Raw genomic sequence first — 13,640 nt, forward strand, 5'->3', positions numbered from 1 at the left:
TGTGCACTTTTATTCTTAATAACCAAATAAAATGGTTTGTTTTTAATCTGTATACAGGAATCATATAGATCTTTATTTTGTAGTATAGCCAAAATCCTCTTTAATAACATAATTAACTGTTTAATGCCTGTACTTCATAAACAGAAGAAATAGTAACAAATAATAACCAACACATTTTTTTACCATTGATTATAATGTTCTTCTTATATAGAAAGAAAATGTACTATTGTTCTGATAAGAACTCCCAGGCTATGAAATACAGCTGCAGGTTGTAGGGCTTCTAATGTTGTTAAAACAAAAGTGCAAAACAGTCATTAGTTTTCATTTACTTCCTATACATTATGTTCTAGATGATACATTACGCTCCATTTACAAGGGTCTACTATTCAGGGTCGGGGGTTTAGCTCAGTGGCGCCACACCTGTCTCGCAAGCGCAAGGTCCGGAGTTTGATCCCCAGTACCCCCCGCAAAAAAGTCTACTATTCCTAGGATTCACTGGGCGTGGCCTGGAGAATACAGCTAATATGTATGCCATTTTGGCTGAGATTCTCCACGGTATTTACAAAAATGAATATATCACATTTATAAAAATGGTAAGTGGAATTTTTCTTTTAAAGCTGATTTGGACAGTATAATAGCTCAATAGCTTAAATCCTATCTAGAAAAGAAAAACTCAAATATTACTCAAAAAGCAGCCCATTATATTGTAAAATATGGCAAACTCTTCCTGCACCGAGAGGCAGCAGGGTAAGAGCACGCTGGGCGCACATCAAGGCCTGTCTCGCGGGTCCAGGCGACCCGTCACAATGCATCACCTACAGGCGTGCGGGGAGTGGTGCGGGGTGACGAGGCTGAGCCCAGGGGACCCAGGCTTTCCTGTAGCTACCACTAGTTAACTGTGTGCTTTAGGGACGCTGGTCTTTCTGCACGTGTGAAATGAAGGTGACAGTAAGAACATGCATCACGACTCTGTGGCCTATGTCTCAGAGCTGCCCAGTAATCGTGATGAGACACTCTCCTGCACTGATTTTGTTACACAGGACATTTAGCTGTCCTCTTGAAATCATTCAGCCATTGTTTCGACAACTATCTACTGAATGCCTTCTGTATGTCAGGCAGTATTCTAGGCATTAGGGATTGGAACTGATCAATAATCTTGGCACTTAGTTTACATTTTAGCTCTACAGAGAAAGATGTAATAAAAACTGAGATAGCTTCTGTGGATGTTGGGCACCTGCTGGGGACCGGCTGGACAAGAGAGCCTGCTTGGCTAGGTGGGATCTGGAGGGAGATCCGGATGCAGCGAGGGAGGCGGCCTGGGGTACCTGCGGGGTATGTTCTGGCGGGAGCCTGCAATGCGGGGCTGAACAGGGTGCTCTGGGCACTTCCAGGACCTCCAGGGGCCGGCAAGGCAGCAGGAAAGATTCGAGAGACGGGGGCAGAGACCGTGTGCAGGTCGGAGATTCTGAACTGGACTCTATTTAAGTGAGATGGGAAGCCGCAGAGGACTCTGAGTGGAGGAGGGGCGTGGCAGGACAGCCCAAGTTAAATTTACAAACAAACAAGCAAATAAATAAAAACGCTCTAGGGCCAGGGATTTAGCTCAGTGGTGTCACCGCCTGCCTCGAAAGCACAAGGTCCCGAGTTCAATCCCTGGTACCAAAAAAGAAAGAAAGAAAATGGTGTAGGAAGTAAAAGGCACTGTTTAAATGGAAGTCTGGTCACTAATGACCAAAACTGTTCTACTTGGTTTTTGATTCGGGCGAATCAACAAATAGATATAACTGGCTTGTTAATTCTCTTGGCCCCAGATGGTAGGAATCTGTTTCATCAAAATTAAAATTAAAAATGAGTGCCAGATACAGAAATTTTAAAAAAAGAAAAGAAAAACTGATATACTAGTAATAATTTTAAGGATAAAAGACGATAGTCTGGTTGAAGCACAACTTGCAAATTCCAAGACAAATGTTTTAAAGTCAGTGTTAAGTTTCTGAGCCTGTGAGCATCAGCGTTTAGCCCACGACCCTAACGGAGCTCACCTATAAACGGGATGGAAGCCAGGGAGTCGCCGGGCGGACTGGCAGTGGAGGCCTTCCTCTCCTCCATCCTCTTCATGTGCACCTCCCTGCGGGCGTCATTCGGCAGCCAGCAGGTGGTGTCGGATCCGGACTCCAGGTCGTTCACTGCCAAGATGTACGACTGGTGCCTCAAAGGCTGTGGCATCTGGCGGCCGGACGGAGGCTTTTCTCGTAGGACGACAGTTTCTTTGCCGTCTAAAGCATGTGACGGCTGGACGTCAGTCTCCTGTAAATTTAGATCCTGATTCCTGTGACTGGCAGCTAATTCCAAATCTGAAGTGCCCATGCACTCGCCCAGCTGAGGGCCAGGCCTGGCAGAAGCTCCAGGGACAGAGGGCGCCTTCCCTGGCTCCCCCTGGGGACCTGGAGCACTCTCAGTCCTGAACCACGTCTGCTGGGTCAAAACGCTGTTTTGATGCAAATGATTTACCGGTCTTTGGTCTTTGACAGAAACCAGTGAATTCTGGCTAAATGATGGTTTTGCCACATGTGCAGAAGGCGCTTTCAGAGAATTACTCCGGACTTTCACAAGAGGCGACCTGTCCTGTGAAATGCCCCGAGGCAGCGACATGCCACCAGCAGTCTGAAAACCTCTGTTGGAAGGCAGAGTTTTAAAATCCAGTGGAAGTTTTTTAAACTGTGACACAGATCCCACTCCTCTACCACCGATCCGCCAGTTATCAGAATTGACCACACTTGGGGCCACGGTCAAATTCGAACCTCGAAAAGACTTACGAACTTCTTGCTGCCTGGATCTTTCATAGATACCTCGTCTGTCATCCTGCTCAGTAAACCCACTCCACTTGTATGTCTGTTTTCGCTCTCCATTGGAATCAGGTATTTGATTTTCAGAACTAATGTTTTCTAAGGTTTCACCCTGTCCCTCGATGTAATCCCACGAGCGAGTTCTGTGATTACTAAAACTAATGGATGGGGACGTCAGCGCTCCTTGAGATGCACTTCTCGGACAGTACTTCATCAGCACCGGGTCCTCCAGCCTCTCCTGGGACACACTGCGCGGTCGGAGCTGGGCGGCCGGGGGTGCCCTGTCCTGAGAGGTGCTTCGGCGGCGTGCCTGCAGGGCTGTGCGGCCAGGCCCCACCCGGCTGTAGTCCGGTGGGCTCTCAGAGGCCGCTCTTAAACTGTGCAACCTTTCTTGAATTGTCCGACAGCCCATATGCAGGCGCCTGTTATCAATATACTCCTTGTAAGTTTTATAGTTTTTCCAGTCTATGTGCTGATGGGAACTGGGGGAACAGTGATTAACAGATACAGAAGGAGAATCCACAGCTTGCGATCTACTGCTTGGGATCCCTTCCGAATGTCCACTGTAATTTGCAGACTTCAGCAGAATTCCAGAAGGTTCTAATGACCTGGAGCCTGCAGTCTGATGAACTACATGGGCAGTAGAAACTGACGATGGTGATATGGTTCTTGACACTGCTTTTAAAGAGGTCTGCTCACTTATACCATACCTCACCTCTTCAGTTCTATGTGAAGGACCTGCATGGTTGTTTCTATTGGGTAACAAGTCTACAGCCTTCTCAGAAGGCAAAATGACAGTTCTTAGATTTTCATTGCAAACACACACTGCTGTGTTTGATTTTGCAACATCTGTTGGTGATGGAGGCACTTGTATTTCCATTCTGTAGGCCCTGCCAGGCTGTGTCAGGACCGGTGTAGTGGTTTGTTGTTTATTCAAGGATGAGTCTGGAGGAGATACTTCAGCTGGTTGTGCCATGGCTGAAGGGGCAGGTGGCAGCCAGGGATAGCAAATTGGTGGAGGCTCAGGTATATTCTGGGCATTGCCACTGTAGGCTTCGTTGCCTTTCAGATAGGCATCTTGAGAATATGCCTGTATGGAAATGAGAAAAATGTCACTCCAAATTCATAAAAAGAACAATAATTTCCAGGTCTTCAGGTCACTACCTTACTACGCCTTGCCTTGTTCTTGAATGACACTCACTATAGCAGGCATGCAAATATAATGTACCAACTTCACAAATCTAGGAGAGTCTCTCGAAAGATGAATAAATTATAAAATTTGCAACAAATACAAATTACAATCACTTATTTTCTCAAAAGATGTGAGATACATCAAATTTCCCCCAACAAAATAGATAAATCCATGTTGCTTCTAAAATTCTCCCTATTGGATCTTTATAATTTTTTCCAGTGATTGACAGGTTAAATGGCTACCCAATAAATCCCAGCAAGAGAATATTCTTATCTTTTGCCAGAGAGAAGGTAAAAATATTAAAAATCTTAGCCAAATAATTTTCATTTTAACCACCACTACTACCATAAATATAATTTCCTGAGGTGTCTTGCCAATTAACTACTGAATCCTTACTAATAATCCATTTTGATAAATTAAGCCCTTCAACAGCCATGCTAAATATTTTGATATTTAAAATTTAAGAGAATATGCATGCTTAATAAAGCACATCCATAAGAAGCACAAACATGAAAAAGGTAATGCCTTTTTCTGTATATCATTATATTTTAAGCTAATGCAAAACTATATGAATTTATTTGGTCTTTTACTTATTTTAAGAAGACATTTCTATATTACTAACAGACAGGCATGCAGCTCAAATTATTTATCAAGTACTTATAAAATTATCTAGAAATATCTTTTAAAAATTTAAGCACTGAAATTAACTACCATGACTACACAACAGAGCTCATCAGTGCAACACAGAACTACATTCAGCAGCTCAGGCAGGTAAGTGTGGTGACAAATCTTCCCTAATCAAAGCAGCTTAACTCAAGACTATCCTCATATCCTGTCTTTGCGTGAAACAGCTTGCAAAGCTCAAGTGCAGCCACAAACATAACAGCAAAGTACCAGGGAAAGGGAGAGATACTTTAAAATATACTGATGCAGATAAATATTATGCTTTAAACACCAGTTATGTACAGGACACAAAAGAAAACAAAGACAGAAAAGAAAGGAAAAACACACATCACAAACACTTTTTTGCAAATTAGTAAGATTAAGGCTATGGAGGAATTTCTGTAAGCAAACTTACAGTTTTAATAGATTGGCTTATTGCAAACATCTATAAAACATGACTTAAGAAGCAAAGAAATGGCTACTGTGCGTTTCTTACCAGTGCTGTGACATCCTTGGTAAACTGTAGCTAGCAGAGAATAGGAAAACATAGTAGAAGCTGCTTACTGATATAAAGACAGAATCATGTTGTCACATTGATGCTGGAAACGGCAAGCTAAAAATACATCTATACTGAATTCTCTGGAAGGTACCAAGAGAGGTAAAGGGCAGTGAAGCATAAAGAATAACTTCAGTATCCTTCTGAGGATCTTTTTCTCAGGCTTTTTTCTGGTTCTTATTTGATTTGTCTACCACTCTTGCAGGCAAAATACATCTGGTGACACGCATCCCTGACAGATATTTTCTTCAATAAGGACTGCTGTCTGGTAATGTGCTACAAAGCTTCCCTTCCACAGCAGCAACATTGTTGTCTCTCATTTCCCCTGAGCTTCTCCCATCCCTGCTTCCAAATGACGAAACGAATGCTATTATGCATTTAAAATAGTGCAACCTCCTCCTTCCCTGGTAAATCAGAGCATAACCACATGCTGTCAGCTGACTGCAGCCACCTTTACACTATAATCTGGGGGAAAGAGACTGTCTTGTTAAATACATTTCTCTCGAAAAAATTAAGATCTTTCAACACTGCACCTTTTGTACTGCTTACTGCTTTACTGATTTATGAAACAACTACTAAGTATTCATAAAAATATTACTTCCAGAGCAATGAATACTATAGAATATAGACTGGAATGCAGTGAGAAATTACAGCTAAGTAAATAGAGAAAACATGCATATCATAATATTTTTACAGCATAAACACGGTCAATACAAATGAGCACTCGCATCTCGGGATGTGCACGGACACAGCCAGCCTATCTTTCTCATGCTGATTATATCCACACGACTGCTTTTCTGTGACAGGGAACATGGAAGAGGCATCCTGCAGTGTTTGTTCAGTGCAGCGTTTTCTGCAGCAGGCTTGTGACATCTCCTTACACACCACTCAAGAGGGCAGGGCCCTCCCTGCAGCCAGTGATGCACGGGAAGCTGGGAAGCCCCTGACACCTCAAAACTCCCGTGACAGTGGCACAGCTGTGAAACTCAGAGGACAAACAGCTCTCAGGGAGCACTGTCCTCCCTCCAGCATCATCAGAGTAGGTGCCTGGGAAATGCTGTATAGAACTAGTAACTTAAAGATAACTCCTCTGTGGAAATTAAGGGGGGAGTATTATCTGTTAGTAGCAGAAATATATAACTCAAACTATTAAATAATTTTATATCAGATAGGCCAAGATTCCCACGTGGCAACCTTAAATAACCTGCAGTTATGGGGCCTCCGTTTTAGGTAAATTATGACAAGACGCCGTCAAGTTCATGCACACAGACCAGGCACCGACAACAGCTGAGCAGAACATCTCACACACAGGATGATTGTCTTAGGTAAGCGGGTCTGGCCGAGACACTAAAGCCTGGGTCCACCCAAGAGCAGTACTGACTCCGTAACAAAGTCTAGTTCACGAGCACTCAACAGTCTTGCTCATTTATCTCTTAATTTCTATTTACCTTAAATAAAGGCTCTTCATTCTCATAAAATTTAAGAACCAAAATCTTTCTAAACTGCATCCATGGAATACAAGTGCCCACAAGGTCACTGTGGTTTAGAAGGTATTCACTGGTAGGTCAAAGACATACCTAAAAAGAGTTCTGGAACATGTATGGCTATTCTAAGAAAGATGGCACAAGACACAAATCAGCTCCCAAACAATATTCAGGAAGTAAATTAGGAGTAGACAATAAGCATTTTAAGGACTTTTCTTCTCCCATGATACCAATAAGCATTCCCCTGGAAAACCAACTCCTACTTCAGAATGCTTTAGACTCCTTTGAGGAGGAAGCTATCAGCAGAGGTTGGTGTGCTGGGCCATCCGGAAGGGGTCACATGTGATGGGTTCACAAGTGCAGTGATGTTTTCTATTTGGGGGCAGAATGGAAATCTATAACCTGCTCACCGCTGTGACTGTGCTGGGCTTTCTCCCGTGTGCCTGGTTACACCAACTCTTGCACTGAGTCACTGTGGTCTGATATGTTGATGTTTTAACTGCTGCCCACTGGAGGTCTTTGAATTGTCAGTGGGCACCAATTAAATGGCACAAAATATCATTTAAACAAAGTCAGTACATTCTTAAATAATGATGTCAATTTACATTCTTAAACACTGATGTCAAAATTATTATGGAATAATGTGACCTAGAAATTTTTTAAACTAATGTCATTAAGAACTGTATATTCACCTAGTAATAACTTTGTTTTTGGTTTTGTTTAAGTCCAAATGGACATTACACAATATATGCAAGTCATTGATGGACATAGACAGATAATAGTTAAGTTTTTTCCAAAACAGAACAAGGAAAAAAAAACCAATTTTTTTCACTTAGCCCTGTTTACACTACTCTACATTCTTTTGTATGTATGTTTTCCTACAGTGGGTTTAACACTCGTATTTTAAAATTGAAGTCATCCCTAAAATAGGATAGTAACAACTCTACTGTGCCTACTACAGCCCAAAACTCTTTAAAAAAGAAGGGGGGAGGAATAAGAAAGGTGAGCCCCAAGATTCTTCATTTGGAATTAAATTGTGAGGAGCCTATTAAATAACATTTAGTATTAACAGTCTAGTTTTGAGTATAGGTATCAGGCCTAACAGTTACTACATAATCCTAAAATAATCATTTCATTCATTTTTAAGTGGTCACATCAAAATCACTATTACCATGCCTATGATACTATTAAGTGGTAAAAACAAGGGAAAAAAAATAGCAAAACAAAATGCCCCACAGAATAAAGAGGCCAGTGAGACTGCAATCTAGGCCCCGCTCATCTTAACAGGTCGACTGTCGGTTTATGGCCATTACCATGAGAATCAGAGTAGCTCTGTAGTTGTCTGGGCAGAGACAGACAACTGACCGGCTTGACGGTGAGGTGAGAGGGGGTAATGTGGGTGGAGACGGACTTAACACCCTTCTTAACTTTAACTAATAATTAACTATTGCTGGGGTTTGAGGCCAGGGCAGGAGAATGCCAGACAAGGGCTCTATCCCTGAACCACACCCTCAGCTCTTTTATACCTTTCTACAATATTTGAAAATTTTTCAATAAGCATGTAACATTCTTATGCTTAAAAATAGATTTATTGGGGCCGGGGATTTAGCTCAGTGGTTTTGCAGACCAGAGTTTGACCCCGGTACCCCAAAAAAAAAAAAAAAATTTATTACAAAAGAACAAAGTAACTGCTCCTAATAGCAAAATATGAAAGCAACTTCCAAAGTTCCTACTTTTTTCCTTGCTTCCCTCCATACTTTAGGCAGAACTTTGATCCACATATGACAAACGTACACAACTTCAAATGGAATATTATGCTGATCATGAGACATAAGAAGTGATTATTTTAAAAGTAACCCTAATAAGTTTAAAGAAAACCTCTGATTAAATTATCTTTTTCAATTTATATCACATGTTCAGGGAGTGGCAAAAAGAGCCCTGGACTCAAAGCCTAGAAAGGCTGAGTTAGGGCTGAGGCAGGAGGACCGCAAGTTGAGCCCAGACCCTGTCTCAACACAAAAATAAAAAGAAGGGCTAGCGATGTGACTCAGTGCACAAGTCATGGGTTCAATTCCCAGCACCATAAAAAACAAAGTAACAAACAAAAATAAAGTGACAGCTCTGTTACTAACTAGCAGTGTGAGTTGTTACCCTAAGTTTACACCTCCCCAAATCATACCACCTTGTGGTTTGGAGTGCAGCCTTTCGTCTCAGACCTGTGGGACATGCCCAAGGTCAGCAGAATTATCAGAACTGCTTAACTTAAAATGTGATTTTTGAATCCACTGAGCCCAATGCTTTACAAAATATGTTGTGTTGTGCACTGAGAAAAATGCCTAAATCTAGCTTTCCCATCACTATTTCATGCAAAGAGAGACAAAGCAGTGGTGGTTTTGTACGCTCCTAAATTCACAGTGCAAACTTCATCACCAACGTGAGGTGTGAGGAGATGAGACTGGCGGTCACAGGGGTGCAGTCATCACGCAGGTTCCTGCTTTTAGGAAAGAGGCCCCACTCCGCCACCTCGGCCTCTCCACCAGCTGAAGACGCACGGAGAGGCAGCACCCCCGAGGAGACCAACCCACTACACACTGGAGCGGCCTGAGCCTACATCTTGACTTCCTAGCCTCTGGAGCTAGGAGGAGAAAGTATGTGCTGTTTATAAGCCAGCCAGCCCAAGGTGTTTTATGACAGCATTCTCAACAGACTCAGTCAGTCACCGTCTTTGCCAAGGTGGCTGGATGGGGGAAGGGTGTTTCATTCATGCACAGACAACATTTGATAGGCAAACAAAACCTTTTTGAAAATAAAACAAGTGCTTTTTGTTCTGAGATATCAGTCTAAAATACTTCCGTAGCATACTGCTAGTGACCAGAATGTAACAGTTTACACTGTTAATTGAAAAAATACGTTGTCTTAAAAATGTGGCTGCCAAGCCCACAAGTATTACAAACACTAGTTTTAAGATATAATAAATTACTTATTTTTTACTTATCTTTCTGTGGGTTTTAAACCAAATTGAACTTTCTATGCCATCTCGCCAAAATGAGCTGAGTACTTCTAGAACAATTTTGGTTCATGCATCACTTTAGGAAACAATAACCCCATATGCTCGCAATCCTGCTGCGGCCCAGGCAGACATACAAAAACTACTGTGGCTTTTCCACGGGTAAATGATTTTCACAGTGGCTGTGAAAAATGTTCTTGTTACTGAACTTTTCTTCCCAATGGATATTCAACCTCACAGGGAGAAATACATCTTTAAAAGCCTATCATTTGAGCAACAAATTTAGATCAGTTTAAGTACTTTTCTAAAGGCCCCTTACAGGACATTTTAGCTCTATCTGTGCTAGAGATAGCATTTCTACATATGGTTTCTAAAATCCCAGGTTCTCTCTGTGTTTTATATTAGCTCTAAAAAATGGCACCTGTAGATATCCCAGTGAAAAGTTTTATGCAGACAAGAAGTAGCAACACCCTAATGTCTTTTACAGAACAGTGCATACATCACACACACAGATATAGTGTATTAAAATGTGAGTCATGGCTAAGTTTATGTTTTATCATCTTTTTAATCTTTCTTCCTCCAGCAATATTTAAGCTTAGTAAAGTATTCCATTAAATTTCTAAAAATATCAGAAAAACGTTTTAGACTACATGCTATTTTTCACCTATGTAGCTTCATTTCTTCTAACATATTTTCTTCTCAAGTTGTAGATTCCATTCATTGTGAACACTACTTCTAATGGAAGGAATTTATAAGTGTTAATAATACTGCTCGGCTAATTTAAAACAGTAATATTGATCCAAAAATTAGGAATGGCTTTCATATCCTCATGCTTTAAAAAAAAGAGAGAAAGATTCTCCTCCTTAGTGTTATGTAGTTGCTCTCTGAGCTTTAGTTTTTGGTTAAATGACTACCTACAATGCAACACTGGGTCAAGCTTTTTAGGAATTTCATCCTATAGGTAAACAGCGCTTCATTGTGGAATCAATAAAATATTCTCAGGTCACTTAATTCCACACAAATGACAATGATCTTATTGTTTTGTAAATGTAGAGAAAATTCTAGATTTCTCTACAACCAGAAAGGTGTTCTTTCTAGAATCATTTTTGATGCAATCTACTTTCTATCTCAAAGCTACTTTATTAACATCCATGGCTATAAAGCAATTCATACTCAAAACTTACCACTTGGAGAATGTCTTCATCTTTTGGCATCACACTAAGTTCCAATGTTGTACCACTGAAATTAAATATATTACACTGCTTTAGGGCATGTCATAAAGACTTATAGGAAAAGTTATTCACTTGGAAATATTTTACAATAATTTAATTTTGGATTTTAAAAAGTTTAATTTTCATGACCAAATCATTAGAACAAAAAATATATAACTTTTATACAGGTAAGTCAATAATGTACAAGAGAGCACCCTGCCACATATTTGTGCTATTTATAATCAGTCAAGTCTGTTTTTTTGGTACCGGGGATGGAACTCAGGACCTTTCGTTTTCGAGGCAGGCAGTGGTACCACTGAGCTAAATCCCCAGGCGAAATAATTTATTTTTAACAACTATGACAATATCATCTCAACTATTTGTTTTCAGCCCTATGATTTAATTCTAGAGCCTTTCAGGAACACCTCAAAGTCTTATTTCATTTTCATGTTATAAACATTGTTAAACATAGTGGAGAGGTCTCTGGTTTAAAAGGTCAAAGTGGGGTGGGGCACAGCTCAGGGATAAGAGCGCTTGCCTCAAAAACAAAAGGTAAGAGAGACATTATACTGAATCCTGAGATCTAGAATTACATTTAGATATAGCAAGGGTAGTGATGTTCCATCCACCAAGTGTGCCAACAGCTCTTTTAACAGTATCGGATTTTTCCTCCAATATAAATCAACAATTAAGCAAACAGCCAAAAATCTAAAATCTAATAATTTCCCAGTGTTTCTCCTTGGCAGATTTGAATATTTTAGGTTCATAAATGCTAAGAGAATGGCAAATCCACGAAAATAACAGGATCAAATAAATATAACTAGTGAAATTAGGGGCATCTGTATTTCAGAAAAGTTGTCTGAAAATGCATACTGATGGCTCAGAAAAATTCTTCTGCAAGAATACATTTTTACATTAGTGCACTGCAGAATCTCAAATACCGCCACATTACCCACTTCTACCAACTGCAGACAACAGGAACACAATTTTTTCTTTTAAAGAGTAGGAAAAATTTATTGAGAGAAAGATAGCTTCTCTCTAAGAGACAGAAGGGGGACCGGAAAGTGGGTTGCCTGCTCACCGAACTTCTCCAAGGTGTTTTATGGGACAAAGCCACGAGGTGAGGTGGAGAACACAATTTTTAATAGAAAATAAGATCATGAAAAAAACAGCATTTCTCTAATTTTCAAACTGCTTTTATTGGCTGAAAACTGAAAATTAAGACAGTTATTCCAAAGTGTTATTTACTCTGAAAGATCTACACCAGTAACAGAAAGGTTATGTAGATCTTGAAGAAAACAAAGATCAAGCTGTAGTTACTTAGAATATTTTAAAAGAAGATATACTAACAAACACAAAAAATCCTTAAGTTATAGGCTGACAGAACACATTGGTGTATTTATGAAGATTTCAGTTATTGTTAAGAAACTAACATGTTGGTAGATCTCTCGAAAGAAGAAAAAAGTTATTTTTCTCTAAAAATTGTATTAAATATTAAAACACTACAAAGAATACTTTGAGATCAATTATTAGATTTGCCCTAAAGAGCATGATAAATATCTTTAGAGAATGAAGACTTTCATGAATTATAAGAAGGTGAGTGAATCTAACAGAAAACATTAGCTAACACCAAAGTCATGGTATTTTGGTCTGGGAAGAATTATCTTAGAACAGTTCTGATCCGAAAATCAGACCCAGATTCCTTGCCTATTCTCGACAAAAATCCAGTATGATAACCCCTTTGGATTTAATTTCTTTATTCGTTATTTAAAATTCTCTAAGGTGTGTATGTGAAAGAGACACAGACTAAATTATCTTTAAGGCCCTACAGTCATTCCATAAATATGTATTTATCTTTAGAATTCAAAATTCTATTATTCTACAAATTGCAGGCCAAGAATTAAAAAGAAATATCCTGTTAAGTTGGTTAAAACGAATGAATTTATGACAGAAAGCTTATTCAGTAAGAATATTCAGCAAGATACATTAAAAGTAATGTACCTAGAGAGGTTTTAAACTAGGTTTACATTTGTTTTAAACATTATGTATTTGCCACTTTAAACAAAAGTAGGTAAAACTTACAGTAAGTGTAAAATGTGTACCTCTCTGACTCTGAGGTATTTTACTCACAAATCTGACACATGTGCCAAAGCAAAACCATCAGCTCAGCTGTCCTTAGGCAGACAGTTTTTGGCAAGTCTCAAATGCTGCTGCAAAATAATACAGTTCCACATCCGCGACACCTCAATTCTTTACAAGGGTACAACAGTACATACCATCTACTTGCTCTATTGATTTATAAAGCCTGGGTCTGGCCAAAATTCACTGTGTTTCAAGAGCCTTACCTGTTCTGGATTAGAGCAATTACTTGGGAATAGGTCTTTCCAATGACACTTTCTCCGTTGACTTTAATGATCCGATCACCTTCAAAGAGGAGCAAAAAAAAAACAACAAAAAAAACCATACACACCATGAGGAAGTCCTAAAGAAAGTCACCTTTGAATCCTTTTGGAAATTTCTTTTTGAGAACGCCTTTATTTTGTGCAGTGCTGGAGATGAGACCCAGAGCTTCACACGTGCCTGCCAAGTGCTGTACAGCTGAGCACATTCCCAACCCCGAGAATGCCCCTAATTTGTAATGATGCTTTCTCATTAATTTTTAAAAGTACCTTTTAAAGGGGGAA

At 40.0% G+C, this 13,640-nt stretch overlaps 1 protein-coding gene across 20 annotated transcripts in view; it reads right to left on the minus strand.

Annotated features, from left to right (window-relative positions):
* Arhgap21 (Rho GTPase activating protein 21) overlaps positions 1–13,640 on the minus strand; it is a 129,086-nt gene that overhangs the window by 40,424 nt on the left and 75,022 nt on the right. For 16 of the 20 annotated variants that reach the window (XR_015449680.1, XR_015449681.1, XM_087207250.1 and 13 more), the window contains 4 exons: positions 13,302–13,380; positions 10,930–10,984; positions 5,195–5,224; positions 2,040–3,933 (listed from right to left, as the gene is read on the minus strand). Coding sequence is in view for 18 of the 20 variants with exons in the window: in XM_087207250.1 (XP_087063376.1) it covers positions 2,040–3,933; positions 5,195–5,224; positions 10,930–10,984; positions 13,302–13,380 (2,058 nt within the window). In the remaining 2 variants the exon portion in view is untranslated. The remainder of the gene's footprint in view (positions 1–2,039; positions 3,934–5,194; positions 5,225–10,929; positions 10,985–13,301; positions 13,381–13,640) is intronic. The other 4 variants (XM_087207245.1, XM_087207246.1, XM_021240493.2 and 1 more) reach the window with 1 other exon arrangement.

The sequence above is a fragment of the Heterocephalus glaber genome, unplaced genomic scaffold (genome assembly GCF_053883595.1).
Source record: "Heterocephalus glaber isolate CG9 unplaced genomic scaffold, H.glaber_assembly_v1.0 deba00000768, whole genome shotgun sequence".
Classification (NCBI taxonomy): Eukaryota; Metazoa; Chordata; class Mammalia; order Rodentia; family Bathyergidae; genus Heterocephalus; species Heterocephalus glaber.